Source organism: Lasioglossum baleicum, chromosome 16, assembly GCF_051020765.1.
Source record: "Lasioglossum baleicum chromosome 16, iyLasBale1, whole genome shotgun sequence".
In the NCBI taxonomy this organism is placed as follows: domain Eukaryota; kingdom Metazoa; phylum Arthropoda; class Insecta; order Hymenoptera; family Halictidae; genus Lasioglossum; species Lasioglossum baleicum.
The window spans coordinates 6,388,647-6,416,192 of record NC_134944.1 but is presented as its reverse complement, the minus strand read 5'-3'; the positions used below and the strand labels follow the sequence as shown (position 1 = coordinate 6,416,192).

Here is a 27,546-nt window from a genome sequence, read left to right as displayed (position 1 = left end):
CATACATATATACGTATGTTACGAGAAAACTTTTTATACACGATTTTGTCGGAGTGGCTGGCATATCGTTTGAAAAAAATTATTATAGTTACAATAACGGTCAATAACGGTCACGTATGCTACCAGTCGATTATAAGCGAAGTAACGTGCAGACGCGCGTGTGTGCCTATAGTTCCAGTTCATGTTCAGCGAGAACAGACGTTGATCATTTTTATTATTATAATGCGATCGGTACACATTAAAAAGAAAAAAACAAAAACGAAACAACTCGACGCTTCGTTATATTATGCGATATCTCGTACGCGGAACAGCGTACCAGTGTCTACCAATTTTTACGGAAGTAGAAACTATAAATACAGATCGCTTTTTCAAATGTCCTTTGTTATTTAAATGATAACCAGTCGAACGTATACTGTTTCTTCTTTGTAAACTATTAAGTACCGTATACCTTTACATTAAAGTTCCGATTACAATTCAAAATAAACGATCCCTTGTGAGTCTCATTGCTCATCCGACAGCTCTAAGCGCCTCTACTTACGATCATTCGTTTTTTTCGTTTTGCTGTACGCTCGTTATAGCGCTGAGAGGTATGACTTCGGAGTTTCGTTGAACGTTATTATTACTTTTCAACGTTGTTCGTATAGTAGTGGTCCGAGTCTTTATTCTAGCAAGATTAGATGAACTAGCGAGGTAGCCACGTTGAGCCCGAGAACTGCTTCCCCGAGTACAACGAAAAGTACGTTTAAACTCCTTCCGAAATTTTCCTGCAATTTGAACAGCGTCGTTACATTTTCTCAAATTCAAATCTCGTCGAATTGGCGGCCAATGTGGCGCCACTATCGCAGGATCTTAACCTATTAGTCGGCCAATTATCCTTGCGATTGCACGCTAAATAACGGAAAGGGCAAGCTATATAATATTTCGTTATCGACCTCTACGTGAAGCGCAGAAAACAACTAACTTTTCATTCATATAATCGCTACTAAAGAAAAAGCGAGGGAATGACAGTATTGGTCGATCGATTTCTATCGATCTCAGCATGAAGCTATTTCGATTCTCGAACTGGCGTTGAAGGCGTCTTCTGGTAGCTGGCTGAAATTCGTTGGTAAGTTTCTAATTGTTTTTTAAAAGCGGCCAATAACTGTAAAATACAATATAGCTCACCCTAAACGCAACCGAGTCTGCGGGGTGCAAAGTCCGAGACTACATCGTTCCTGCGGAGACTCGTTCCCGTCATGGGGCTCTTCCGCGACGGTATTAGGAGCTTTTTTCACCCAAGAGACTCTCATCTCCGCGTGTCAGGTTTGTTCACGACGGCTTTGGGGAGCAGATCGGTATCCATTCCCGGTGAAAGCGTAGCTGTGGGGCTGGTTGAACCGCCGGTTATGCGAGTGGTTCGACGCCGAGCATTCTCTCACCGTGCGATGAAACTCCTGCCGGAACTTACCTGCAAACCACACGCTGAATATCTCCGTCTATTTCTACCTTTCCTTACCGGTCTTCCTACTATCGAACACCTAGTACTAGCTACTGCAACATTTAATTAGCTTCCACGGGTCTTCGTCCCAGTAAAAATGCAGTTACGTTCAATACTTCGAGTGTGTATCTAATGGATGCCTCAAAATGGCATTTTGAACTCGGTGAAAATTCGCGCGCTTCGCTAGAAGCAAGATGGCGCGCAGTGGAGGGAACCGTTTGACGCGTCGTCTTATTTCAAGTGAAATGTTGTTCGAATTTGTTCACATGTTAGTATACTAGTTACCACGAATTTGTTAAAAATGTTACTATTTAATATGGAGGACATGTATTTATGGTATTAGATAATTATTCGGATTGCAGTAGACAAAATAGACATTTCGAACAGAATGAAGTTGGCGTTGTTCGTCTTATTTCCAGTGAAATGTTGTACGAATTTGTTTGGATGTTAGTATTCTACGTAATATCTTCTAGTTACCACGAATTTGTTAAGAATGTTACTATTTAATATTGAGGACATATATTTATAGTATTGGATAATTATTCGATTGCAGTAGACAAAATAAACATTTCGAACTGAATGAAGTTGGCGCGCAGTGGAGGGAACCGTTTGTCGCGTCGTCTTATTTCAAGTGAAATGTTGTTCGAATTTGTTCGGAAATTAGTATTCTACGTAATATCTTCTAGTTATCACGAATTTGTTAAGAATGTTACTATTTAATATTGAGGACATATATTTATATAGTATTAGTTAATTATTCGATTGCAGTAGACAAAATAAAGAGATATTTCGAACTGAATGAAGTTGGCGCGTTTGAAGTTGTGCTCCAAAATGGCGGGAAGTAGGCACCTATTTTAATTCGTCACGAATGTTTAGCGTATACATTAACAATATTAGACAACCATTACCGATGTTATACCAATTCAAATATCTTTTACTTGCCACGAATTTGTTAATACCACGCTATTTGTTAATTTGCCCACGAAAACTGATCCATTATTTTAACTTTCTTCTCAGATCCACCCCGAAGAACCTAAGGATCCTGTCTATCTCGGATCCCACAATCACCTTCCTGGCTCCATTGGGCCAATTTGCTCCCTACTTCATCCCTATCATACATCGCGGAGGACGTCGGAATATCAAGAAGATTTGTCGAAGGGTCTTCAAGAACACGTGTGCTTCACGCGGTTGATAGGACAATTTGTATGAATAATAGGTACACGTCAGCCTGGAAAGATCCCCATCGAGGATTGATCTCCTTGATATCAGTCCTCCTCGATCTATTTGATCCCCTAATTTGCTACGTCTAAAAGCGTTCATATTTTTAGATTACATGTACCGGAAGCGACCCAGTCTAGCATAGGCAGAGAGAAGTTGTAAAACAGCAACTCCCTTGGAAGATACGTATCAATCTCTTATGCTCTTCAATTCCGTTGAGCAGGAGAGCCTCACTGGCACGATGTCCGACGGGAATTTATTCAAGCTTAGGGCTGTCGGACAAAGGGTAGCCGTCGTTTATCGACGCGATAGGACACGCGAGATGGGAGAATCTTTTGTCTCGCGGCGCAAAGCAGCGCGCAGCAACAACAACGACGCGGCCCTCTCGATTAACGCGACGCACCCGGGTAAAACTGTCCCGCATGAAACACCGTAGCCTTCCGCGAACCTAGGGTGCAAGGTACAGGGTGCGAGTGCGATCAACGGAATATTAGAAAAAAACAGAGGTCGTTTACCGCTCATGAAGTTGTAGATCAACGGATTAACCGCGCTATTGAAGTAACAGAGGCCGTGTGCGATTAAGCTGATGGCGTTGAGGCTCTCGGACGACGGTAAACTAATGGTATACCTGCAACGGTAAATAACGGTTACATTGGGTGCACCCCGGGCATAATAATCGTGTGTTTTGCTGTGCAACACGGCGCTGGCGGGCACGTCCGTTTGCGGTGTCGAGTTACCATTTACCCGCCTGTTGCGTTCTTCACGACCATTTTCTGTGCGCCCTTTCGTGTCACTGTTTTTTTTATTTTATATGACCGACTAGTACCTTAACACGGACAGCAAATGCACCGGGAAATAGCAAATGGCGAAAGTGATGACCACCGTGACCAACATTTTCGCCGCTTTTCGTCTGGATCTTATCTGCGTCTCTGGATTACCGCCGACGGATGGCGGAGGAGTATGGCTCATCTGCGAAGGTCGCGGTGCCACTGCAAAGCCGTACAATAATTAGTCATTCCGTAGATTTACCGCAACCACTGCGACCTGCCGCGCACAGAACGAATTAACCGCGATATGAGCGTTCCAAGCTTCGCTAAACTAGTTGTAGCTTTGCACGGAATATTTGACGATAACTAGAAGCCAGAGATCAGCTCAACAAATACACTAGTTCGTACAAGACCCTCTAAGATCCCCTAGAATTCTATTTAGCCCTGTTAACTAATAAACTAACTAGCATGTAGTTCTCGGATGATATTGTCCGGATGATGTTATCCTCGTACAAGTTTCTACAGTCGGACTAATTGTTTCAGGAATACGTTCTTGCGATATGGACTGTGAACGTCCCGTTAAGCGCGATCGTTACGGCTCGGAACGTTGAATACTATAGAGGAACGATAAGAAAAGGTGTCGCGGCTACAAGAAGTTCCATGAAGAAAATGCGTAACGACCCGGGCGAACCTTGGGTCATGTAGTTTGATATCTTACTGCCGTCTCCGGATATGTTCGCTGTTTGTACAACGTGTCGCCACGGAGAAATTTGCACGCACGGGGCTGACTAAGGCCGTCTTCGGAATCGTATGTTCCCGTTGGAAAAGTTTTCATCCGCTTTTAGTTTTCGTTTACTTACGATTGTGACCCGGAATATCGTTCCTCCACAGGACTCTCACGATCTGCAAGTACGCCACGCTCATGAAAATCAGCGGCCCGGTGTAGAGGAAGATCAGCTTGACGACGGTGAAGGTGATTTGGCTCTCGTTGTTCCAGGATATCTCGCACTGCGTGAACAGAATCGTCTGCACTCTGATGTCGGTTCGTGGTACCGTGTGCAGCACCACCAGATCCGGGATATCTACGGAAACGGTTTGCAAAAAATCAGAAAAAGAGCGTAAACGTTTAGAGACACCTTCGGTGTATGAACTGTTTGTAGAGAACACATACCGAAGATGATAGCAACGGCCCAGATGCCGATAATGGCGGTCTTCGCCCTGCTGGTGGTCGACTTGAACCGCAGGGGGAAGCATATCGCGTACCAGCGGTCTATCGATATAAAAGTTAGGGTCAATATGCTCACGGTCACCGAGACTGTCTGAAACAAAAACGAAACGATGCCGCGAATAAACGTCCGCCGGTTTACTTTGTATTAACGACGAAGCCCCGTACCCCGTGCTCGCCTTGGACCTTTATCAACGGGTCACGTTCCCCGGGACGAATTTCGAAATCAGCGAAGTTAGAACAACGGCGCGAACGTAGAAAATTGCACGGACGCTATCGTCTCTTGTGCGCGATTGTCTACGAGCGGAAAAAAGAGCTAGAAAGAATTAATCGCCCTCATTTGCGATTCTAATGCCATCGGTCGTGAAATTTCCATAACTTCCGGTCGTCGTGGCATTTACATGTTGCATTGGAGATCAGGAGGACGATAAGGGCCCCCCGAAACGTCAGCTAAGCCGGTACTTGGCCCTCGAGTTTAAGCCACCGGTGTGCGTTCGATCGTTTTGATGGTGAACCGAAATTAAACTGCGGTGAAACGGGGGTTGTGTTTGCACACCCCTCTGCCGTTGACCCACAGAGCTGTAGTTGAAATTTTCTGCAGTGTTCCTCCGGGGTTTCTGCGAAAATGATGGAAAACGAAGCCATTGCGATACGGAGATTCCTATATTTGAAACACAAGTAGTAAGTAGACTGTTGAAACATGGGTGCAAATTAGTCGCATACTTTCAGGCTCCCTAAAATGTTCTCCTAGAGGTCCCACAATTTTATCAAATTTCCTAACCATATTTTGAGACTCATTACCACGTTCCCCCAGGTGGTTCTACAATGCTGTGAGGTTTCATCGACAAGGGACGTTGGACAGAGGTCCAACAAGTGGACGGTGGCACCGCGTCATGGATCGGAAGTCTCAATCAGGCGAAATCGGAGCCTGTAGTGGTTCAAACATTTAATCAGAAGCGAACTAATTCGGGGGTTGGGGTTGCGGGGGCGGATCCTCGTGCAACGGGGCTAGGTCTCTCATTCTCTATCTCTCTCCTTCTCTCTGGGCGATCAATTCAAATACACGGGCGGTGCATGGGCACTCGGTAACGAGCCCTTTGACGACAATCCCGAAATTGAATCGACAGCGGTGGTCGGCCTCTTAAACGCGCCGCTCTGCATGAGCTCCGAAAAGGCGTCACACCAGGGAACATCGAGCGACAAGGCTGTCGCGGGTCTCGTTACTCTAGACGATGCAAAAACCAAACAGAGAGGAATTTACACCCGTCTGGAACAAGCAATTTGCTTAACGAGCAATCATACGACCGGATAAAACTCCGATTGATCTTAGAACCGAAGAGAACAGGGAAGATAGAAGGACGTTCTCGCCGTAGTCGTATTTGATTAATTCCCACGGACGGGCAACCTCGATAAAAGCATAACTCTGTGCTTTAGCCGTGAATACGAGGCAGTAAATCCTCGGACTAAAAACAAGAGGAAAGAGTTGCGCGTCGGAGCGGGCTACAGTTTTATCAATTTCCACGGGAACTACCAGGACTTCGCCCATATTTCCTCAGCATCCGTTTTATATTCATGACGTGTCTCGTGCGCCTGCCCGACCGTGGATAAACCGCGTTATCGGCTCAAGAATTGAAAATGTACGAAACACGCGTCTATTGCCGCCTCGCCGTCGAAATTTCAACTCTTTGGTGCTATGAGGGGATGCCAGTACGTTTTAGAGTCACCCAAAAAATTGCAGAGACTGGGAGAACGTCCTGGAGAGCCTCACAGAAATTCTAGAGGGAGGAGCACACGAATACAACGGAAAGAAAAATTTGTCTGAGGAAAAATGCGATGAATAGCTTCGAGAATCGCAGGGATGTCTTAATCAATTTTCGCAAGCCAAAACCCGCGATGTCTCGGAGACCTAATTTAGAGGAAGCGGTTAATTTGAGGAGGCATTCTCGGTATTCCGAGAGCTCTTTGGGCAATCGTTATCGCGTGTTGAATACGCTCCGCGAAGGGGCCCGTAACTTTCCCGAAGCTTCGAGATTAATTATTCCGTTCTTGCGAGATTCTGGATAAGCGGGGAAACCTTCCGGCGCGAGCTAGACTACAGGTTTTTACGCCTCTGTATTTCTTCATTTAGCAGCTGCCTCGAACAAAGGCTCAACTTCACTGCTCTGTCCTGGGTACTATCTTCCGACGGCTCTCCAACGAGCACGGAAAATAAAATGATTAGAACAATCTCGCAGAAAGTTCGCTCACGGGAAAGATAATGTAATGTTCCTCGCCGGTGTCGGTATAGCTGACTTTTTATCTAATTTATTCAAAAATCAACCCTTGCCTCGCTACAGCCACTTTCCCGTTGTCGATATTGAGTTTTCTCGCAGCGAACCTTGAGTTTGCTTTGCTCGCGGCTTGGCGATGGATCGTTAAGCATTTATGGCTAATGAAAATATTAAAAATTCAAGAGGTCGTGGAATTTAATCTTTAATTGTCTCTGACAAGATCTCTCTAGCCCTTATTACATCACGTATTTAAAAAGATATGCGAAACCTACTATATAAAGAAAAATATTAAAATGTTACCGGATTGAGGTATCATTGGCCCGGCGAATGAGATTCGTCCTACAAAAAAATAGCATGAACCAGTGCAAGGGCAATGGGTTAATCCAATTTCCTTCGGAATGCGCCTGGTCAGGTTCGACCCGATGGAAATTTCTGCTTTCTTATCGCTCACGGAACGTTGAAAAGGCCGATCGTTAGCCGGGTGCAGTTGTAATAATTAGACCTGGTCAAGGATCCCATGATGGGAAGATATTCTGCCGGTGTAATGCAGATCGATCGACGCCGGAACGGAGACGGTGTGTTTAACGCGCCGGGGTAAATTGTTCGGGAGAGCTTTCGTCGGTCGTTATTGTGTTCAGGATGGTTTCTGCGCAATTACACCGGAGGTTTGCGGCGGCAAAGAGGTACGTCCTAATTTATTCATCGGCCCTGCGTCGGAAATCCGCACATGTTCGTCACAGAAGTCCATAATTAACGGCGAATCCGCTGTGGACCAGGGTTAGCCACCTTTCATAATGTTTCCTCGCGACGGAATGAAATTAGAGGAAAGTCTACCATTTTTTCAGGCTTCCCTTCACTTGCTGACTCTACAATCTTTTCAAGGCTACCTGAAATGTTTTCTTGGTTCCCACAATTTTTTAAAGCTTCTTAAAATGTTCTTCAAGGCTCTACGATTTTCTGATACTGCTCTAATACTGTCCCAGGGCCTGCAGTTTATTGGTGCAACGGCCATTTTCCCGGATTGCGCAACCAGAAGTAACGAGCGATACCATTTGTGTGGGTCGTTGCCAGTGTGAATATTCGTGGATGCAGGATGTCAGCTTGATAACGCCCACGAATTGCCAAGCCGACATCGAGCTCATTGAGGCTCACCGGTCCTGAACTAATCGTTTTCGCTTCGAAGAATCGCCGTTAATCGTCCCGAGTCGCATCCTCCGACACGCACAACAGGAATCCTCGAAGGAAACTCGGAAGAAACCTCGGGGGAAATTAAAGAAACTGGGCTAACGAGAACTTAGAATGCAGATGATGCTAAACTGGCCGCAATCTAACCAACAGTACAGTAATTACACAGTCTATTCTGCTGATCTTCGGATTCTTTGCGTTCCTCCGACGACGTTTCCCTCTTAATTTCTTGCATTCACAACCTGAACTGTCTCGTCTCCTTAAAGTTGTCTTCTGCAAGCGTTCGTCCTTTACTTCAACCCTTAAATTGTACATCTGGGAATGTGCATGTAAGACTCTCCATCTCTGGCATTTTCATAAATGCGACATTTCTTGGCATTTCTTGCAAGTTTACGTGTTTGCCAGCAGCATTTGTTCCGCCAACAATTACAATTATTTCTGCAATTATAGTTGTAAACAATGCTGGATAAAAGTGTACGATCTTTTGTTTCTCGGTTCGTTTATACCGGGGTTCGTGCTTTCGTTCATTGTGTGTATCAAAAATATTGTAGAGACTAATGATTCATTGTTTCTGCGAATATTCTTTTCAAGACATTATTTTTCAAGGAGCCGCGCCACTGTTTAATCCGCTCTGTGAGAAACACGCTTCTCACATTGCAGGAGCCAGCGAGAGTAAAGAAAAGTTCTCGTAAGTAAAAGGTTTAAATAGCTAAACTTTCGTATAACAGTATCATATCACACAGTGAAGATTGTATAATAATACAGGTCACGTCTCGGACAATTTCGCGAGATGAAATAGAAGAGAATTGCCACGAATTCAACACCCACGGTGGCTCGTCGCAATCATCACAGAGGTCCTGAAGGAAAACACGAGTCCGGCAGGTGGTGTGCAACGAAAAAGGGCTTCGGACAAACAGAACGCATTGTTTTTTCTGCGCGTTGGACGCGGAACAATTTTTCGCTGTTTGTCGAGTCGAGGCACGTTTCAATTAAACCTCGACTATCTAGGAATTGCACTCGCAACAGTACACGCGATGATCCCGACGACGTCGACGGGAAACGATACGGGATTCCAGAAAAATAGAGAGATTTTCATGGTTCTTCTGTAGCCAGCTCTAATTCTTGGTGTCTGTACTCCAGGCCAGATACAATCGCCTGTTTTCGCTGGTTGATCGATTAATTAGCGAGATTGTCGTTTCGCCGGCCGGAAATCGCGACTCGCGAAGAGGGAACATTAGAACCGACCGTCTGAAAAATTCATACGATCGACCCGGTCACGAGAAACAGTTGTTCCAGGTGAAATATCACCTGAATGGAGCCCTCCGCCAGGGCACGGCCTCTCCGACGTCGCGATAGAACGACCGGCACGCGAGCTTTTCCATCATTAGGCGAGTACCGTGTCTTCCGAGCCGGCGAAGTGGAACGCCTCGTACTGCTTTTTTAAAATCGGATTTTATGTCTACTCTCCTTCGATCGGGAACATTCTAAAGAGCACTTCCTTCGATCTAATCATGTCCTTGTAGGTCCTCGAATTATTTCTGCAGGACCTACGACTTTTTACAACTTCTGGATGGCTGGAGAGCCTCGTTAAAGGAGGCGACTTCAGATGACGTGAAGCAGATCACCCGAAGGAGAGCTCGCAGAACAGGGTAATTAATTTTCACTTGTCGTCATCCACTTTCTTCTGCGAGATTATTCTTTGGAAATGTACTTCGTACATGAGAAACAAAATGGATCTGTTATCCCACACAACGATCGGTTCAATGTCAGTTTGTTTACGAAACCGTTGTTTGTTTGTTCACGGGATCGTTCAATTTTCTGGCCCGAGTCACTTGACGAGTTCCTTTCAAACCGCCAAGACGTGTTTGACTTGTGCCTTTCTCGCTTCTGAATAAACTTCGTTGATTCGTTTCTATAAAGTGCGGTTTATTTTAGTACATAATCTAATAATAACGTACGATTTCAATGTTTCTAGATTCACCATTAGAATCAATATCCGAGGGAGTCTAAACGCCGTCGGTTGTATTAAAAATGTTTGGCTCGCGCGATTGTATTTCTACGTGCCTCAAATATCGGGGAAACGTCAGGTTAACGTATCTCGAAAAAATCGAAGGGCCACGCCGCGGAACAGCAGTCGTGGGAAGAACTGTGTCACTTATGATGGAGTAAATAATTGATGCTGCAATGCAACATATTTTCGCAGGTCCCCAGAGAGAAGCCTGGTAGTTTATTGGATGTATCGATGCTGTGGCAGATGAAGCCGGCGCGGCGGGAGAACGCTCGTCGGACGGGGCGAAACTCGCGGAAACGTTTCTGGCAGAGTCGGTCAACTTTCTGTATGAAATGCAAGCTCGCCGCGAACTCGTGCGGCCTGTTACCATTCAACGGGCAAACTTGTCGACTTCCGGGAACGCATGGAAATGTCTTCTGGTCCCCGGAGACCTTCGGGAAGAATCGCCTGGCGGATTGCTGGGAAAGCGTGTACGATTTTTGTCCGCGTTGGCAGCGATTCAAAATGCGAGGGCGGAACAACCTGGAAAAGTTCCGAGGTAATCGGTGCGCCGGCCAATTATCGTTCTTTAAGAGCAGTCACCGCGAAACCGGAGTTTTACGCGGATCGTAAACCGCGGATTACACGAGGCTAGTTTTCCCCTCGGCATTGGCCAGTCATAACAGCGAGAATTATGATATGTATTGCGAGCACGGTTCGATCTAGCGTTGCGCAATCCGCGACACACTATACCAGCCAACTCGATTGTTAGTCTGTCAACCGTGGGTCGGTTTAAAGTTATGTTTAGCAGGAGGAAATACCTGAGCACCGACCACAACGTTCTCAGGCGTTTCTCGAATTCGATATTTGCTGCAAACGAGAATAGATCGAAAGATGCTTAGAGAGAAACTCGGTTCAGAGAAGCATTACTATTCGAAGTTTGATATCTGCATAACCAGGATCGTTTTATAGGATAAGCGTCTTTGGCAATTTCTCGCGGACCTAGAAAGGATGGCAGAGACCCAAAAAAATTGTAGACTCAAGGGAGAAGTTGTAGATATTCGTAGAACTCCGTAATAGTCGAGGAAAAATGTTGGAACCTGGAGAAGAAGTTGTGGAAGTTCTTAAAAAATGATGGAACGACCAGGAGGAGAATTCGAGCGAGAGGGGGATAATTGACAAGAAAACGTTCCGCAAATATCGTTCTCGGTAACAAGAAGTATAACAGTTTACGACCAAATGTAATTATCTTGCGGCGAGTCCAGCGTCCGCGTTGATTGTAACGAACGCTGCAATCGACGCTCGCATCGCGGCCACTTCCGTGCGTTTACTTGCTCCACCCCCATAGCGCGCGTTGTGTCGCTGCCATGCACCACGGACGATAATATTTCGAACCCCGGTTTTTCTCGCTTCCCGGGAATTTCCGCGGAATCTGTACCGTAGTATAGCAAGCGCGTGGAGAGCGACGAAAAGTGGAACGTCGCTCGTTACATATTCCTATGGCCCCGGCACGGATGCAGTCGTTTCTTTTCGGAGATCCAGCCGATCGTTAAACGTACTCTCGAGGATTGTACGTGGGTGTTTAATCAACGAGATCCCGTGAAAAGCTACTCCGGGCACGTTCCTTGCAATCTCAGACATAGATCTGAGAATATTAGAGGGTGTACGTCGATAGACTTCTTTCCTTATCTCTGATTCCATAGAGCAAGCGGGAGATAAAACTTTGGGGGTCGCTGAAAGGGGAGACGCAGATAAGCGTGAGTTAGCAGCAATCCTGGAAAGACATGTTTTCCAGTTAGCGAAGTATAAATGTCGTACAGGCCTATACAAAGATTGTAGGACCTGCTGGACAGTTATACAGGCACTTGCAAAAATTGTTGGCCTTCCAACAAGATTGTATTCTATTGTGTTCTAATGATAAATGGAACAGATGTAAGAACATCAGCGGCGAATGCCAGCAGAAATAGCTGAAGCAAGGTAGATGCAAATCCCAGAGAGACAATATTCTCAAGCCAGAGTAGCATCAAAAACATTCCATCATCCGAAGCATTCAAGAAAATTATTCCTTGGACAAATTCTTCGGAAAGATCATAGGAAATTTACGAGGATAAGTTTCTTCAGACTGTAATAATGTAGTAGTCATCTTGGCCAGCAGCCACCGCAAGAAGACATCGCGAGACAGATGTTGCGCGCATAACTGAGATTATTCGCAGTTGAACGGCGGCTGCATATTATGTGAAGAAGTAGAGAGAGAGAGAGAGAGAGAGACAGAGAGAATTAATTGGATTCCTGATCGGTGTTTGCTTACAAGAAAAATATAGGACCAGCAGGACCATTCACGGCCGAAACCACGCGGAGTATGCTAACCGAAACACTGTTGCTCCTGTCCCTGTATTTGCTGGTACTAGCTTTATCTTGCCCATAGCGATCGATGTGGCCCGATTATACGAGTAATTCGTTGCGCCGGCTCCGATACTGCGAGCGAATGTCTTTGATACCGGATGCACGGCGCACAGTGTAATTAAAAGGGATTTCGCGTTGTAGCTCGTCCGTACCATACTGATAATTTATGTGGGCTCGCTAATCCGCTAACCGAAGGAGATTGGCTCGGGCTCGTCTTGGCATTCGATCTCATCTTTCACCGACTTCCCATTTTCTTCTTCATTTCATCCCAAATGAATCGGCGTGTGCAGCAATGAATTCGGAGCTTGAATTAATTCGCGGAATTTCCACGGGGAAATGGAGAACGTGTTCGCTATTGAAACAAAGGAAGACGTGGAGGTCTGTTAGCCTTTTGCACCCTTGGCGCCTCAGAGTCGCCGCTAAAAATTGTTATAACATTAATGAAACCATTTCGTACATTATAAAATTTGTACTTAACAAGTTACTAAACATTTCAGCATAGAATCAAAAAATTAAGAATAATTTGGTTCTGGAATGAAAATAACTCCGAGTGCGAAGGGTTAAACAATTGTGGAAGCTTCTCCAAAAACCTGAGACACGGATAAACTCAATTAGAACAGTTCAAACATGGTTAAACCAGGAAAATGTGAATCTGTAGTGTGCTAACAATTTATGTCGGCCACTGCAGCTTCACTATAGATTTAAGACAACCCTACGACTAGCAGGAATTAATCCGTACACCTAATACACGATATTAATTACCGGCGAGTAATCTCGAATGGCCGTATTAACCGCGCAGGTGTGTGACTAGGTAGATCGTGCAGGTTAACAGGTAGAAGAGCGTCGTGGTTGTGGGAAACGATGCGGCGAAATGAAATTGTCGCGGCGAGTTTGTTGAAGGGATTGAATCGCGGGCGAAGAAATTATTCATGGCGTGCATATAGAGACCGAGACGAGGGCGAGTACTCGTATTTACCTGGCTTGGTTATATGTATATATATATGCGCTCTGCTCGGCCTCTTTGCTTCCGGCAAAGGTGTATATTCACCGCCAGCGACCCGCTGCGCGCCTCTGCTTTTTTCCCTTTCGCCTGTGCCGAGCATTCATCGTGGTATCTCTTCTTTCTCCGCAGCGAGAATTTCAGCGTGTTTCTCTGCGCGCCGGTTTTCTCCTTCCCCCGTTATAATTCCCCGGCAAAAAGCTGCCAGAGACTGGGGTCCCAGCTTTCGTTGAAGAACCCGCACGATGACGCGATGGTTGTCATTAAAACACCTCGACTGGAAGCTATGGAAATTCTCACGACGACAGTTCCCCGGAAACGCGATTATCAGAATCGGAGGAACAGTCGAATTACGAACGCGTCAAGGTGTTCCTGACAAGGTATTCCGTGGCTCTTCGGAAAAGCCTGGAGAGAATCGGTTGAGAACCGGGGAATAAGTTATCGGGTCCGGGAACCGTGTGCAACAACACGTTGTAAGATAATGCGATTTGGTACCTGGCTGAGAGCTACCCCGGTCGCGCAACCGTGCAGCTACATCGTCGACAGAATGTAAGCTCGAACACGAGCATAGAGAGCCCACCATGATAAACGAGCCGAACGATATTTCCATGCGACTGTGGCCCCGCATACAAGTGTAAATCGGTGCGATACGCGTCGTTTTAAGCAGATGCGAGCCCCCACGTGTTTCTACGTGTTGGAGGATTAGCCATAGTGACTTGTTGGATCCGGAAATCGTATCTTGACCTCCGTTAATTATACTCCAACATTTGCACCCCACCGTTATCAGTTTATACGCTGTGCTCTGGTATTGAGGTTCGCACCTCGAGTGGGAAACGTTGGGACGTGTTTGCGCAGCTAATGGATTGCCGAGGCTTTCCAAGGATCTTCGCGGCTGAGAAGCTGCGTGGAGGACGCTTTTGGGTCATTAGCAATGTCTGAGGCCCTCGCAAAAATTGCTGGACCTGCTGGACAGTTATAGAGACTCCTACAAGAATTGTGAGATCACGTAGAAAAATTGTACAGGCCTCTACAAACATTGTAGAACCCGTAGAAAAATTGTACAGGCCTCTACAAACATTGTAGAACCCGTAGAAAAATTGTACATGCTCTAACAAAGATTGTAGGACCTATAGAAAAATTGTTCAGGTCTATACAAAGATTGTAGGACCCATAGAAAAATTGTACAGGTCTATACAAAGATTGTAGGACCCATAGAAAAGTTGTACAGAACAGTGGGACTTACAGAAAAATTTGCAGACTCGCAAAAGTCGCGTTTGTCGACCGACTTATAATTTCACACTGCCAAGACCAGGCTAACGCAGCTTTGTTCTCTCGCGGGTCTTTTAACGAGAACGAATGCGCTTCGTTACCGTAGTCTGATACGGATCGCGCTCGGCGACAATGATTAGGTGCAGCTATAGATTCCGGGTGCACATTCTCTCGCGACTCTTCGCACGCCGGACGACAAAGCCTGAAACAATACCCTAACAATAGGCTATAAAGCAAAGTCTGCGTTGCCTTGGACGCCGATACGGGATACGATCTTTGTAGTATCGTATTAAACTGCAACCCCCACCTCCGTCGTCTAGCAATTTTATTAAATTCCATCTACGGAAAGCTCCGATCAACGTGCGCCTTCCGATTCCTTTGAGATGCTAAGCCACCGTTTACCATGATCGCTCAGATCTTTGCATCCGAGTGCAGCCTAGTTAGATATAAAAAGAGGAGTTCTCCCAGAAAAATATGGCGCAGTGTTACGACCTCGTCAATCCAGACTTAAGTCGGGGACACTTTATAACGCTACCGCGAAAGATGCACACCATCTGCAATAAAATCGATAACACATAAAATAGTTCGACCTATTGCTACTGTAATGACGATACATCGTGTATTCGTGCACTCTGATACGAGTTATCGATAACATCTTAATCTCCGTGAATATGTAGCCGTACATGCAAAGTTCAATAATTGTCGACGATTACCAGCAGATTTTAGGTCAATCTCGAGAGTGATGCAGTATTTTTGTTATCTGTGTTCTCTTCTCTCTTTTTTTCGTGTGATTACACCGTTCGACAATTTTTTCCTTTTTACGAGAAGATACACAATGGATTTTTATGCAGATTAATTCTATAAACTCTGTGAATATCATTCTATATCTTTTTATAGCATCATAAATGTTTGAATAATTTTTGAAAAGAGTAAAGCGCACCGGTACAGAATGTGCATAGCAATTTTTGCGGACATTTTCCAATCTATTTTTAAAATTGAAGGTCCCAGATAAAATCTACCTACACCATAGAAAACACACTTTCTTCCTTCAGGGGCCATAAAAAAATTGAAATGCAAATTCGGTTGTCGGTTGGCAAAATAAAGTAGACCTGGATATGTCACGAGCTATCGACACAGGGCATCGAGATTTATAAAAATTGCCCACCGGTTATCGAAACGTAGAATCGCTTTTGGACAGTTTTATTAACAAGTTGTTGAGGTCTTTTACTCTTTATATTGTTCGGAATTTTACTCAGTTATTTTTTCACAGGTACATCGAAACTGCAGTTCCGCTAGAGCAGCGCTAATCAAAGGAAATTGAAAGGCAAGTGGTTAAACCCGGCAGTTGACGAACAAGAGGAGCACGGATGTTATCTGCAACACCGATAATAGAATAAATACAACACCGGTTCTACGTGGGATTCCAGTTTCGATCCGCCGAGCAGACTAATGCCGAATTACGGGGTTCGCTTGTTCCTGCGACACGGCCGCCATCGCAGTGTTTATTCCGCTTGGCTTACTCGACGCTGTCCCTCACGATGAAAATCGGTACTCTCCACCGAGCTAGGTGAAATTTCATTTTACACCCCCGCGTTCCCTTTCTTTCAGGGGTACACGTACCCTCGGAGACTCCTTCGTCTCGAAGACGACGCGGTTTGAACTTGTCTGAACTACTCGATTGGGGGTAACGAGGACTATTTTATCCTGGAGGCGTCGTAGACACGGGGACTGAGGTCTGAGAAAATCGTTAGGCTTGCGAAAAGATCATAGAGCTCTTCCAACATTTTTTAGACAGGCTAATACATTGTAGAACCTTTAGAAAAATTATAGAGTCTTATACAATATTGTATAGTGTATAGCAAAACGTCTAGAACTACAGAAAAATTATAAGTTCTTCTAAAAATTGATTAGGCCTAGGAAAAAAATCGTAGGTTCTGAAAAATAGTTGGCGTGATCTCTTGAGAGACAGAACAGCTCATCAAAAAATTGTGCAGTCCACGAAAAAATTGAGAAAAGAAACTGAAAGGGAGCGTCCATTCCCCGACGGATTTTCCCTAGAGGGTCTTGTCGCAAAGAGCCGTCGGTAATAAATATCTAATAGCAGTTAGTTGATAATTTACAGGCCGGCTATTCGCGGAGCGTTACTAGTTGATGAACAGGGACTCGATAAAACAAGAAACAATGGTTCGTAGGCGGTAGAGGGTGAATGAAGGAGAGCCCGTTTTAATTCTCCTAGGGGATTAGTTTTCTTTTTAATCATTCGATCATTCGTACTCCGTCGTCGCCCGGTTGTAAGCCCGTCCGACGAGGACTCCGGGACCTGTTTCGAGATAATAGAGATCCCCCTCGAGGACACAAATATCTTTATTCAAGTTTTAATTAACCGGATTACAATATACCGATCCGGGTGGTTCTCCCGGAGGTAGACGGGCCCCCGGAAAACCTCTCCACCCACGACCGGGAAAACCGATATCAGCCTCCGAAATTTTCACGACTCAACCACGATTGGCAAAAGCCTGACCGTGAATCGAATTATCGGTCGGCGGTCGTCGTTATGGAAAATTCGCAATTAAAATGTCTCATCGAGCGTGACGAGCCGCTGAACGATTCCCGACGATATTGTCGGTCAGCCCTAATAAACTCCCTTTAAAACTCGCTCAATCCTGCATTAATCATGCGGGAAATATAGTTAAGATTCGTGTTGAATTCTATGCAGCTAGTAACCAGGTCGATAAGATTTTTAACCGCTCATGTGATTATGTAACACGTTCACGCCGGCGCGGGAGGCGCCGAACTAATTTCCATTACATAAATTTTCAACTATGTAGCAATTTTTTTTAGTTACTAAACGAATTACATTTTTGGTGGTACCATCACAGGAGCGCCACCGGTGGTACGCGCGCCTGCGCGAACGTGTTAATGCAGGATTAGTTCCCTTTTAAAATTGTCTCCCGGATAGTTGTGTAAAGACCTCGTTAATAGTTCAGTTGAATTCGCTAAAAAATCGCGCGTGCCCCCCACTGTTCCGCAACAGCGAATTAGTTCATCGTTTCTACGATAGATGTCTGGATGCTTGAGACGATTCTCGCTGTAAATGATAGTTAGCCGAGGTTACTAAAGGTATGGCAGCGCAGCAGTCGGCTTAAAAAGGGTGCTCGCTACTTTAATAGCGCGTCAGCTCGTCCAGTGTGGCGTGCTGGCGGGGTATGGCTATCAAGACATACCCAGTACGTAATTTTTGTAGACGCGAGGCTGTTGGCTGCCACTTTGCACCGACGCCTCCCAGAATGCACCTCAAAATGCAATTGCAAATCGTAGTACTCTCCAATTAAGATATTCATTTATCGGACCAACGATTGATCGGTTACAGTATTCGTTGATTGCCGTCCACGAATAATCCGCTATAGAATTCTAAAGCATCTCACGTCTGTGCTGTGAGCAATGGAGACACGTTGCAAACTCAATTAAGCCTGCATTTCGGGGCGGTTTGTGTTATATAAATGTTTATAAAAAACGCCGCCTCTGCGCAGGGCTGCTGATGTAGGAACCCATTAGCGTTTTAAACGAGCGTCCCCCTCGTTTTACGGTCTAATTTGCGGAGAAGAACGACCCGGATCCCTTGTTTGTTATTTTTTCCATTTATTTGGCCAACGAGATTCTAACTCTAACAACGGTAGCCAGAATAGCGAGACGAGAAACTACTCCGCGATAAACGTTCAAAGATACAACGCGTAATGTAACATGGTTGTGTTTACAGTCAGATCTGCAGATTTATGCAGCACACGGCTTCCCGGGGACAATCTGATACGGTTCCGTTTTAATTACCATTCTTAAAAAATGTATACACGCTGGACGGAACCCTTGGCCACTTGATTTCATAAACCCTTCGCGCGTTTCACACCCACGCACGCGGCCTTGCAATATCCTAACTTTTGCTGGGATTAACCGCGTTTCCCGGGTCCCTACAATTTTTCCACGAGCCCCACACTTTTTTACGAGGCGTAGAACTTCTTCGTAGACTGTACAGACTTCCTCTAGGACCTATATTTTTTTATGAGCGTTAACAGTTTCCGAGTAGATCACACAATATTTCTGGTTACAATATACTTTGTTTTATAGGCTCCACGACTTTTTTACAAGTTCGACAATTTCTTTTACGAGGTCTACAATCCGTTAGTAGATCACATAATTTTTCTGCAGATCGTATATTTTTTCGAAGGTCTCTATGACACTATAACGAACCTGCAATTTTCCGACATCCCGGAAAATTCATATAAAGATCCCTAAATCATTCGGAACACACCACACCAATTTCTCGCGCCCACTGCACTCCGCTACGTCCGAAACTGTCCACCCACTCGCCCAAAAAACCAATTAATCCGTGACCTTTTAATTTAACGGTCGACCTAACGAAGACGAAGCGCGATAATCTCAAAGAAAGATCGCTCCACTTACCGAAAGCGTTAAGCCCACACGAGATCACAGGGAATCGGAGGTACCTACACACCCACGCATCCCCAGCATCCGGAAGCAACGTTCCACCGTGTGACAAATCGCCGGCAAGGGGTTACCTTATCCGTTGCCACTGCCGCGTTCTTTTCAATTACGTGTCGCGGCCGAAGGTTAATCAAACGTTGTATCGGGTGTCGTCTTACCTGAAGATAGGGGACAGTCTTGCAGAGAGTGAGCCCGAAGAACCAGGTCTCGGTGACGTCCCAAAGCACGGTGAAAGGCAAACAGAGCAGCAGCACCAGGAAGTCAGCGATGGCCAGGTTGACGATGAAATAGTTGGTGACCGTCCTCATGGTATGATTTCTGTACACAGCGATGCAGACGAGTGCGTTCCCGACGATACCAACGATGAAGACGACGGCGTGCGAAGCTATCAGCATCCAGTCCCAGAATGTCGGGTAGATGTAGCTGATCATGCGGTCCACGTACTCCTCGTTCGAGATGCAGTACGAGTTGGTGCAGTTTGTCGCGTTGTTGTTCATCTCCGGGTCGGTGTAGTCGATAGACGAATAGTCTTCGGCATAGTCAGCGGCGTGGACCAGCGTCGAGACCAACGACACCAGCCAGCCGATGATCATCGGCTCGATACCAGTCATTTCGATCAGTTCCTGCGCGCGCAGGGCAGAGGACTATCAGGGCTGGGTAAAATATCAAATATTTATTTGTTAGAGCATATTATGTAAGATAGTATTTGAGATATCTTCTCTCAAAAATTTTACCCGGATCCGAGGAGAATTGCTATGAGTTTTCACAGTGCTCCTGCGTCTTTGGCCGCCATTACGTCAGCGGCTCCGAACACTTAGCTCGCTCTCGCTCTCTCCGCACAGTCCCGATAGGGTCCAGGAAAAGTTAACCGGAGCCTGCTCTTTCACGTCGTTCACTTCCCGGCAATTTCCATGGCATTAAACGTAATTCCCCTTCGTCGCTCGACGGCTTCTTAGCCACGGAGGATGACAAGTGTCCCCGGGTCATCGGACTTGATCCGATTAGCCGAAAATCATCGATTCGACGGGGATTAATCGGAGGATCTCCGCGAACGTTGATCTTGGAAGACTGTGGCTACGATTAGCTGTCGAGTCGGCTGGCTGTCCCGCGATGATAAGAGAATCGCAACGCTTGCTCTGAAAATTACCGCTAATCTTCGTTATGGCTCCCGGATAACTTTTCTTTGAGTTGGGAACTTGATCTCATTCTTCGGTAGAATAGCTTTCCGATAGGATCTCGTAATTCCGTTGACTCTATCTTAAAGCACGCAAGCTAAGCTTCGATTCAAGCTGTCGAGTGTCCATAAATTCCCACGGGAATACATTTTTAAATCAAGTTGAAGCAACCCCTCAACATCTCCTACTTGCTTTTAAATCTAACTCTCCCTAAACGCCTCTGCCTTTAATACAGGGCCCCGAAAGCCCAACAATTCAGTATTCATCGCCAGCGATTCAACTTAAAAAAGTCGCGCAGTCCAATTTCTCCGGAACGTCCTCCATTATCTCGCTCGATTTATCCTTCACGCACAGAGGCAATCTTCGAAGAAAGCCGCCGAAACAACGGTGAAAATAAAGCCGAAATTTCGTGATTCAGAGAAAAAGTTTTCCGGGGCTGCGGTCCGGTACCATGATTTCCCAAGTGTCGCGGCTAACGAACTTCTTCTGACAACCGGCGCTGACCTGGTCGCCAGCTGTCTAAGGAATTATTCGCGATTTAGGTCGAGTTCGCCCTTTTCATCTGTCACCCTCTCGCCCATAGAATCATTCCTAACCACCCGCTGCGCGATAAATTCGCTCTAGGATACCTACCCCCGGAAAACTTTCATTCCCATTCTTCTGCCACCGAAACAGAGAAAAAGAACTAACATCTTCGCGGTGTGATATTTCCGCAATCTACCGAGATAGAAGGATCGCATCAAAAGAGTATTTCTAAGAATTTGACTCGCTTTCATGCAGCCATAAAATACGATGTTCAATTCCTATTAGCAAATGTTGTTTCTGTTGTAATAATATCTGCTTGCTCGTCTCGAAAAGATCCCTAAAGTCTTGAACAATATTCCAAGCGAATTGTCTCATGTTGAAACATCTGCAAACGGTGCTTAATTTATGATATTTGTCTTTCGCAGATGAAATAAGGAATATCAAAATAATACTGCAGAGATACCAGCTGGCGAGATCTAATTACTTAGCTTAACAAGTTGTCCCAGTCTGTTTTCAGGAACAACTCTGACGATTTCTAACGAATAGCGATGCAGACATGCTACTAATGCAACTCCATGCATAAAAACGATTACGGAGATTGAATTCCAGCTGCCAGATTGCAAGAATATAACTCAGCACCGCAAGAACAGCGACAAAACCGAAAGTAATTATTCCCGAGAACAGTTCTGACAATTTCTAACGAATACCTCTCACCGGATACGCTGCCATCAATTCGTAACGCGACTCCGTGCATCAAAATCATTACAGAGATTGAATCCCACCGGCTGAACTGCGGGAATATAGGACAGAGGGCAAGAACAGCGACAAAACCGAAAGTAACTGGTTCATTTGGAAGCAATTTGGTTCCTCGGCTCGATAAAACTTTTGTCCGGCGTTTCTCCGGATGATTTCGCCCTCGTTCGGACTCTTTGCTCTCAGAAGAGGACTTCAGGATGGAACTCGCGATTGCCCGTTGAGGCCGCGTCACGACGGGACCGGCAAAGCAGATTTTACAGAGGAAGTTAATATTAGACGCTAGCAAGACTCCGGTCTATTTTCGAGACCGCGAGCGGCGAGTCGCGACGAATCGACGACGATTGCCAGCAACTTCCGGTGCCCTCCAGGCAGACCGAGAAATATCCTGTCGAAGGATCGAACCTCCAGCTTGGAGATCCCACGCGCCCGGAAATTGAATAGCCTCGTCTGAATTTCATTCGTTCTGGAGGATCACGTTGTTACTCTCGGTTTAAATGCCCGCCGCATCGGGACGCCATTACAATTTTAATTGTGCGAGTCGTTAACCGAGGCTTTAACAGCTGACACTGCAGAGCTTCCGTCTACCGCTAATGGAATTAATGGGAGCCGGCTATTAATTGAACGTATCGCCCCGGCGACGTTCCCTGAAAAATTGTAGATTGGTAGATGGCGGATGTTTATGCAAATTTAGTGTAGGGCTGGATAGGCTTGTGATATATTAGGAAGATATATTAGATAGGCCAGCTGCATGCAAGCGATTTTTATTTTTATTTACCGGTGCGTACAAGCTACAACAACAGAATGTGGATATACAAAGCTCGTATGAATATTTATAAGCGCAGTTAATATTTTCATTCTTTTGGTTGCATGCTTTTGTTACGTTCGTAGTGAATTATGACAGCAACATCCTTCTTTTTGCTATAAAACAGCCAATAATCGATTGGAGAAGCTGCGGCCAATATGCAATTACTGCTGCGTAGTGTTTCATGCTAAATGCTAAATCAGCTAATTTAATAGTGATGAATTATTTGATACAACAGAGCAGGAAAAATAATGAATAAAGTACTAGATATGTTACGCACTTCTTTAACAATTCAATCTTAACAGTAGATTCTGAAGTACAGAAATGTGTAAGAGGCTTCCCACATTTTTAATTTAATATTATGAGAAGCGTGTATAAATATTGTATTCAGTTTATGATTATTTACAATGCTGTCTCCCGTCGGAAAAAGGAGAAAGCAAGGAACGGCAAAGCAGATTCCGAACGGAGGAAGATGAAACGAAATGTAAGGTACAAGGCGAAATGTAAGGCACAGGGAACATTAAATCAGTATGTGGTAGAATATGAGGTTGCGTGGAAGGAACTAGCGAAGGAAAATATTGTGAGGATGCGGTGAATAGGTTTGCAGGAAGCGAGATTTGCGGAAAGAAACGGAATACGCGATAGGATAGAAGATAGAAAATAGAAAGAGAGAGAGAGTTAGAAAGAAGCCAGCTTTAAATAACTCGGTACTCCAATCGCGCAGTTTTTAAACTTTTTAACAACCCCGGGAAGAAATATTTCCGACCAGAAAATCTCGAAGAATCTGGCGTAACACGATTTTGAATAACACAGAATAATTAACGGTGTTGTTGGAAGTACATTTGAAAGATGACGCAGCGAGCAATGGGATTCAAGAGAAGTTCTACTGGAAGTTTGTATGTTTCCATAAGTTAATTATGTTTCTAATTGACACGAAACCGGAGGCACAGTCATTTGCCTAATTTTGAAACGAGGAGACATTGGAAGAGCTAGACTAGTGGACAATGTTATGAGACCAAAAGTCATTGAAATAAGGGCTTAATATTATCTGCATTTAGTATAGAAGTAATAATAAAATCCATGTTTCAGTAATTCTCATTTTGCAGCTTCGAAAGCGATGTTTCCGACTTAAAAACAGGCAACAGCAGGAAATGATCGGCACGTCCTCTGTTTATCGGCGGAAAGGGTGCAGTAGATGTGCGATTTCGAGGCATGGAGTCGATAAATACGTGGAATCACGTCCAAGAAAACCGAAATAGGAGGCCCAAGGTCTCCTACGTCGATTCTGCCAGATCTCGCAGCAGTACGCATGAATATTTCCGATGTTTCCGACCATATAAAGCGAAATAACGTCGGCCATATTTTCGGAGAAGATATAGAACGCAATCTTAGCTATATCGGAAATAGTACATTTTGAGCTATCGTGTCCTGGATATAAATATGGATGGTATAGAAACAGATGTTTCGGACATACCGTGCATCCTCGTCTCGGGGGGCAAGGATATGCGACCGGTGTTTTGTTTTACGACATATCGCAGAAATATATCGAGGACACTTCGGAATGGTGGAAACGCCGGGAAAACGGTCTGACAACTTTCTGATTAATTGGCCGAGGGGTCCGGTCGTGTGTCAACAGCAACGCGGTTGCACTAGAAAAACCGCGCGAGATTAATAGAATAATTGAGGGGGCTTTTCATTAAACCGGTAACCCATCCTCCACGTTTAAGAGAGATTTCCGAGCAACGATTTATATTGAAATAATGAGTAACATACAATTCGTAGGTACAATTGAAATTTATTGTTGCCAATTTGGGGGAGTAGAACAGTCAAAAGAAGATTTGAATAATTTTTGCACACCCAGAGATGTTCATTTTCCCCCTTAAACGTCAGAAGGCGGGCCACCTTCAAGAGGATCGACACAAACAGCTAGCAATCCAGTTGCAGAAGGGACTAAACTCCTCGGAGACTATATAAAACAGAGAAACTACCTCGTCATAAAGAAAAATACACGGAAAAGAACTCGACATTGTCACTAGTCCGCACATCAACTCTGTTTTCATCTCGCGCCTTGTCTGTCTGCGAAAATAATCGACTGCAACACGCATTTCCACACTGACCGAGGATTGTACGCGTTTTTTGAAATCACAGGCAGATAGTACGAACGCACAAAGCCGCAAATTTTAGCACGGCTTCATCGTTGATGGAGAAAATAAATGATTATCCCATTGTAACACGCGCTAACTGAATTTGTATTTGGTTTCAGGTGAAAATCGAGACACGCCTTGGCGAAATGCAATTTTCCGTGATTTGAAGGACGAGCTCGTTTCCGGTGTTGCCTCAAGAATCTGTCTTCGCTCCGCAAAAATTCCTTCCGAGGATTCGCTAAGGCTTAGCGTCCAATCCTCGACATCAGACGTTCGATTCCATCCGGGAAACTTTTAACGCGTTCCGTTTCCGGGCTCGATTTCACCGAGAAATTACAAGCACCTTCAGTCGATTCAACAAATCCGCCCACAAAGTATCCCTTTCATCGCGAAATTATTAGAGAAACAGCAACGGCGAAGCTAGCTAGACCCTCGCGAGATGATGATTGCGCCACGAGCGGAGAATCGAGGGCTCTCGAATTAAGATAGCGGCGAAAATCCCCTGGATCAACTACGATTTTCGAGAACGAGGCTCCACATGCCCCGACTAAATTGAAAATTATTTCAATGTGCTCCAAGCACCAAAAGAATGAATACGAATTTAATCGTGACCCTTATAGTTCGACAGAATTCATCATTAAGAATTAACGAACGTTCGCAGGCTGCAGCAAATGAATTTTGAAAATTAAAAACACTCTCAAAGCGTAACATACAAAAATCAATTAACGTTCACAGGCTACGTGCAGTTAATTTCGGAGCTCGTCACTCATTGTAGAAATTGTTCCATCCCGTAACTAACGCAAAAATTGTTAAAATTTCGTTACGTCCATCAAAGTGCGATACACAAAAATCTTTTTATATCCACAAGCTGAAAATTTCAGGCATCGCGAACAGACAGAGAACGGTTTCGAGCTGCTAAAAATTGCATCGTGTTCCTTAAAATTGAATGCATAAAAATCGATGGCAGGCACAGGCTGAGTTCGACAAATTCCAGACATCCCAATGAAGTAGAAAACCTTTTTAAGTGAAAAATTTCATTAAATTCCTTAACATTGAATGCATAAAAATCGACGAACGTGAGCAGCACGAAGACGTGCGCAGAAAATTCTTTACCCTGCAGTAAGTAGCAGGGGAATTGTTAAGAAATTCATTCCATCCCCCGAAACTCGCATGCATAAAAATCGATGAATGTCCCCAGGCAGGTACGAGTTCCGAAGACCGGAAAATTCAGTTGGTCTCCGAAGGAAAGTTGGACGATCGGTTACTTTTATTTCCGGCGTTCCCGACACCTGGGACACGAGTTCGTGAATTCAACGATAGCCAACAGGTACGAACAACGCGTCTTAATTATGCAAGGGGTTGAAAAGGTTCCCCAGCTGAGAAAATCGTCGAAATTCGAGTTGTTCGAGACACGCGTTTTGTGAAGGACTCTCGAGTAAAGGACAGAGAACGGATTTTTACGTCGGCAACTGTGGAACAAACTTTTGTGAGGGAGTACAGATTTTCCATCCAGATTCTGCACCCCTGGGATCGAAGAAGTGGCTTGTGAGGATATAACTAAAGGACTCGAACAGTGTCCAGTAAGAAAGGAAACTTACTTGGACTTGAGAACAATGCTGGATGCATTGTACCTCCCTCCCTGGCGTTTTCAAGTCGTTAGAAATTAATTATGTGGACCCACAGGCGTTTTTAATTTGTTGAGAAGTTATGGGTACTTTGTAAGTGTTCTCAAATCTGCTGGGAGTTTTTGTAAATATTTTCTAGTTATGTTCTAGTATTGTTATAAACTGCGGAGTTTGTGCATTTAAAGCAGGGGATCGATTAAAAGAATTTAAGACACTTCCGATTGGCTCCTGCTCGTTGTTGTCGGTACAATTTTTATTTTGCGTAGAAATGTGCAGTGTATGTAATTATAATTATAATGATTATAATTTTTCAGCAAGTGTTTCTTTGGTATCTATGCGTTCAAATAAGCAGCTTTATTATCGACTGATAAGATACTTCGTATGACGTGTGTAAATGCAAGAAAATTGAAAGGAAGGCCGACAGTTTTGCACACATTTAATATTTCTAATTCTTTCAAACGAAATGAAGAATCGAGATTTATTCTCCGGATACGAGGGAGTGAGATAAAATAACCGTGAATTGAGAAAACAACGAATGGTCCACAAAGTTTCAAGTATTACAAATCGATTTGCACTTGTACCATGAAAATAAAAAAAAAAATTGAAAATATGAAGTTATCGAAGCGCATCGTTATCGAGCATTGCAGAGAATTGTGGCCATCGGCACACAGCTTTAAAAAAGCGAGAAAACTCGCTCTTTCGGATGCGGAGAACCGTAACAACACTACGCGAATGTTAAAATTATAACGAGCGCTAAATCGCCCCTTATTTCCGAAAACCGGCAGCGTTTTGCAAAATTGCGAGAACCGCGTGTGCGAGTCGACCGCCTAACGAGAAAAATTCCCTAACGAGCGTGTGACAAGGTTGGGTCCCTAAATACTATTGCAATTAGAATCCTACGAACCACTTGAAAAATTTATAAATCACTCGAACCTGTCCCTTCGAAACAACTCTAGAAAAGAATCAATTATTCTATAATACTTTGGACAAAGTTTTTCCAGGAACTTTCTTCTGAGGTAGCCACGCACAGTTACAACTTCTTCGGGCTCGTTACCGGGATCTTGAAGTGCAGGTGATCGATTTCCCAGCGAACTTTTTTCCCACCATTTCTTCCGGTTCCTCTTCTTATCTTTTTTATCGCGATAAAACGACTTGTATTTTTTAGGGAAACGTTCGTTGGGGGTAAAGAAGGATTGCTCTAGGTTTGTGGGGGTGCTG

At 44.7% G+C, this 27,546-nt stretch overlaps 2 protein-coding genes and 1 non-coding gene across 9 annotated transcripts; 2 read left to right on the top strand and 1 right to left on the bottom strand.

Moving 5' to 3' along the window:
- Positions 1-540: 540 nt before the first annotated feature.
- LOC143216970 (orexin/Hypocretin receptor type 1) lies at positions 541-27,522 on the bottom strand. Of its 7 annotated transcripts, none has more exons than XM_076440614.1 (8): positions 27,383-27,522; positions 20,036-20,437; positions 19,460-19,954; positions 4,634-4,781; positions 4,323-4,544; positions 3,522-3,684; positions 3,211-3,323; positions 541-764 (listed from the first exon to the last, which is right to left on the bottom strand). In XM_076440614.1, the coding sequence occupies exons 3-8, from the start codon at positions 19,910-19,912 to the stop codon at positions 541-543; spliced, it is 1,323 nt and encodes a 440-aa protein (XP_076296729.1). In that variant the 5' UTR covers positions 19,913-19,954; positions 20,036-20,437; positions 27,383-27,522. The 7 variants fall into 7 exon arrangements, 5 of the variants coding, with proteins under 5 accessions (XP_076296729.1, XP_076296728.1, XP_076296730.1 ...); XM_076440613.1 differs by having other exon boundaries at positions 27,357-27,492; XM_076440615.1 differs by lacking the exon at positions 27,383-27,522 and adding an exon at positions 24,034-27,303.
- On the top strand, positions 4,771-19,500 carry LOC143216998 (uncharacterized). Its single transcript, XM_076440665.1, has 2 exons — positions 4,771-10,691; positions 16,075-19,500. Exons 1-2 carry the CDS (start codon positions 10,319-10,321, stop codon positions 16,098-16,100), a joined length of 399 nt encoding a protein of 132 aa, XP_076296780.1. The 5' UTR covers positions 4,771-10,318; the 3' UTR covers positions 16,101-19,500.
- Positions 17,949-18,087, top strand: LOC143217417 (U11 spliceosomal RNA). Its single transcript, XR_013010806.1, has one exon. It is a non-coding gene; the product is annotated as a U11 spliceosomal RNA (small nuclear RNA).
- Positions 27,523-27,546: the final 24 nt, after the last annotated feature.

Bases quoted from the DNA above. Each gene is read 5' to 3' on its own strand.
- LOC143216998 (XM_076440665.1), top strand. From the start codon at position 10,319: ATGCTGCAATGCAACATATTTTCGCAGGTCCCCAGAGAGAAGCCTGGT. The intron at 10,692-16,074 runs GTAATCGGTGCG...ATTTTTTCACAG, and splicing joins CAACCTGGAAAAGTTCCGAG to GTACATCGAAACTGCAGTTC.
- LOC143216970 (XM_076440614.1), bottom strand. From the start codon at position 19,912: ATGACTGGTATCGAGCCGATGATCATCGGCTGGCTGGTGTCGTTGGTC. The intron at 3,324-3,521 runs GTACTAGTCGGT...TTACCGTTGCAG, and splicing joins CATTTGCTGTCCGTGTTAAG to GTATACCATTAGTTTACCGT. The intron at 765-3,210 runs GTAAACGACCTC...TTCAAATTGCAG, and splicing joins GATCTACAACTTCATGAGCG to GAAAATTTCGGAAGGAGTTT.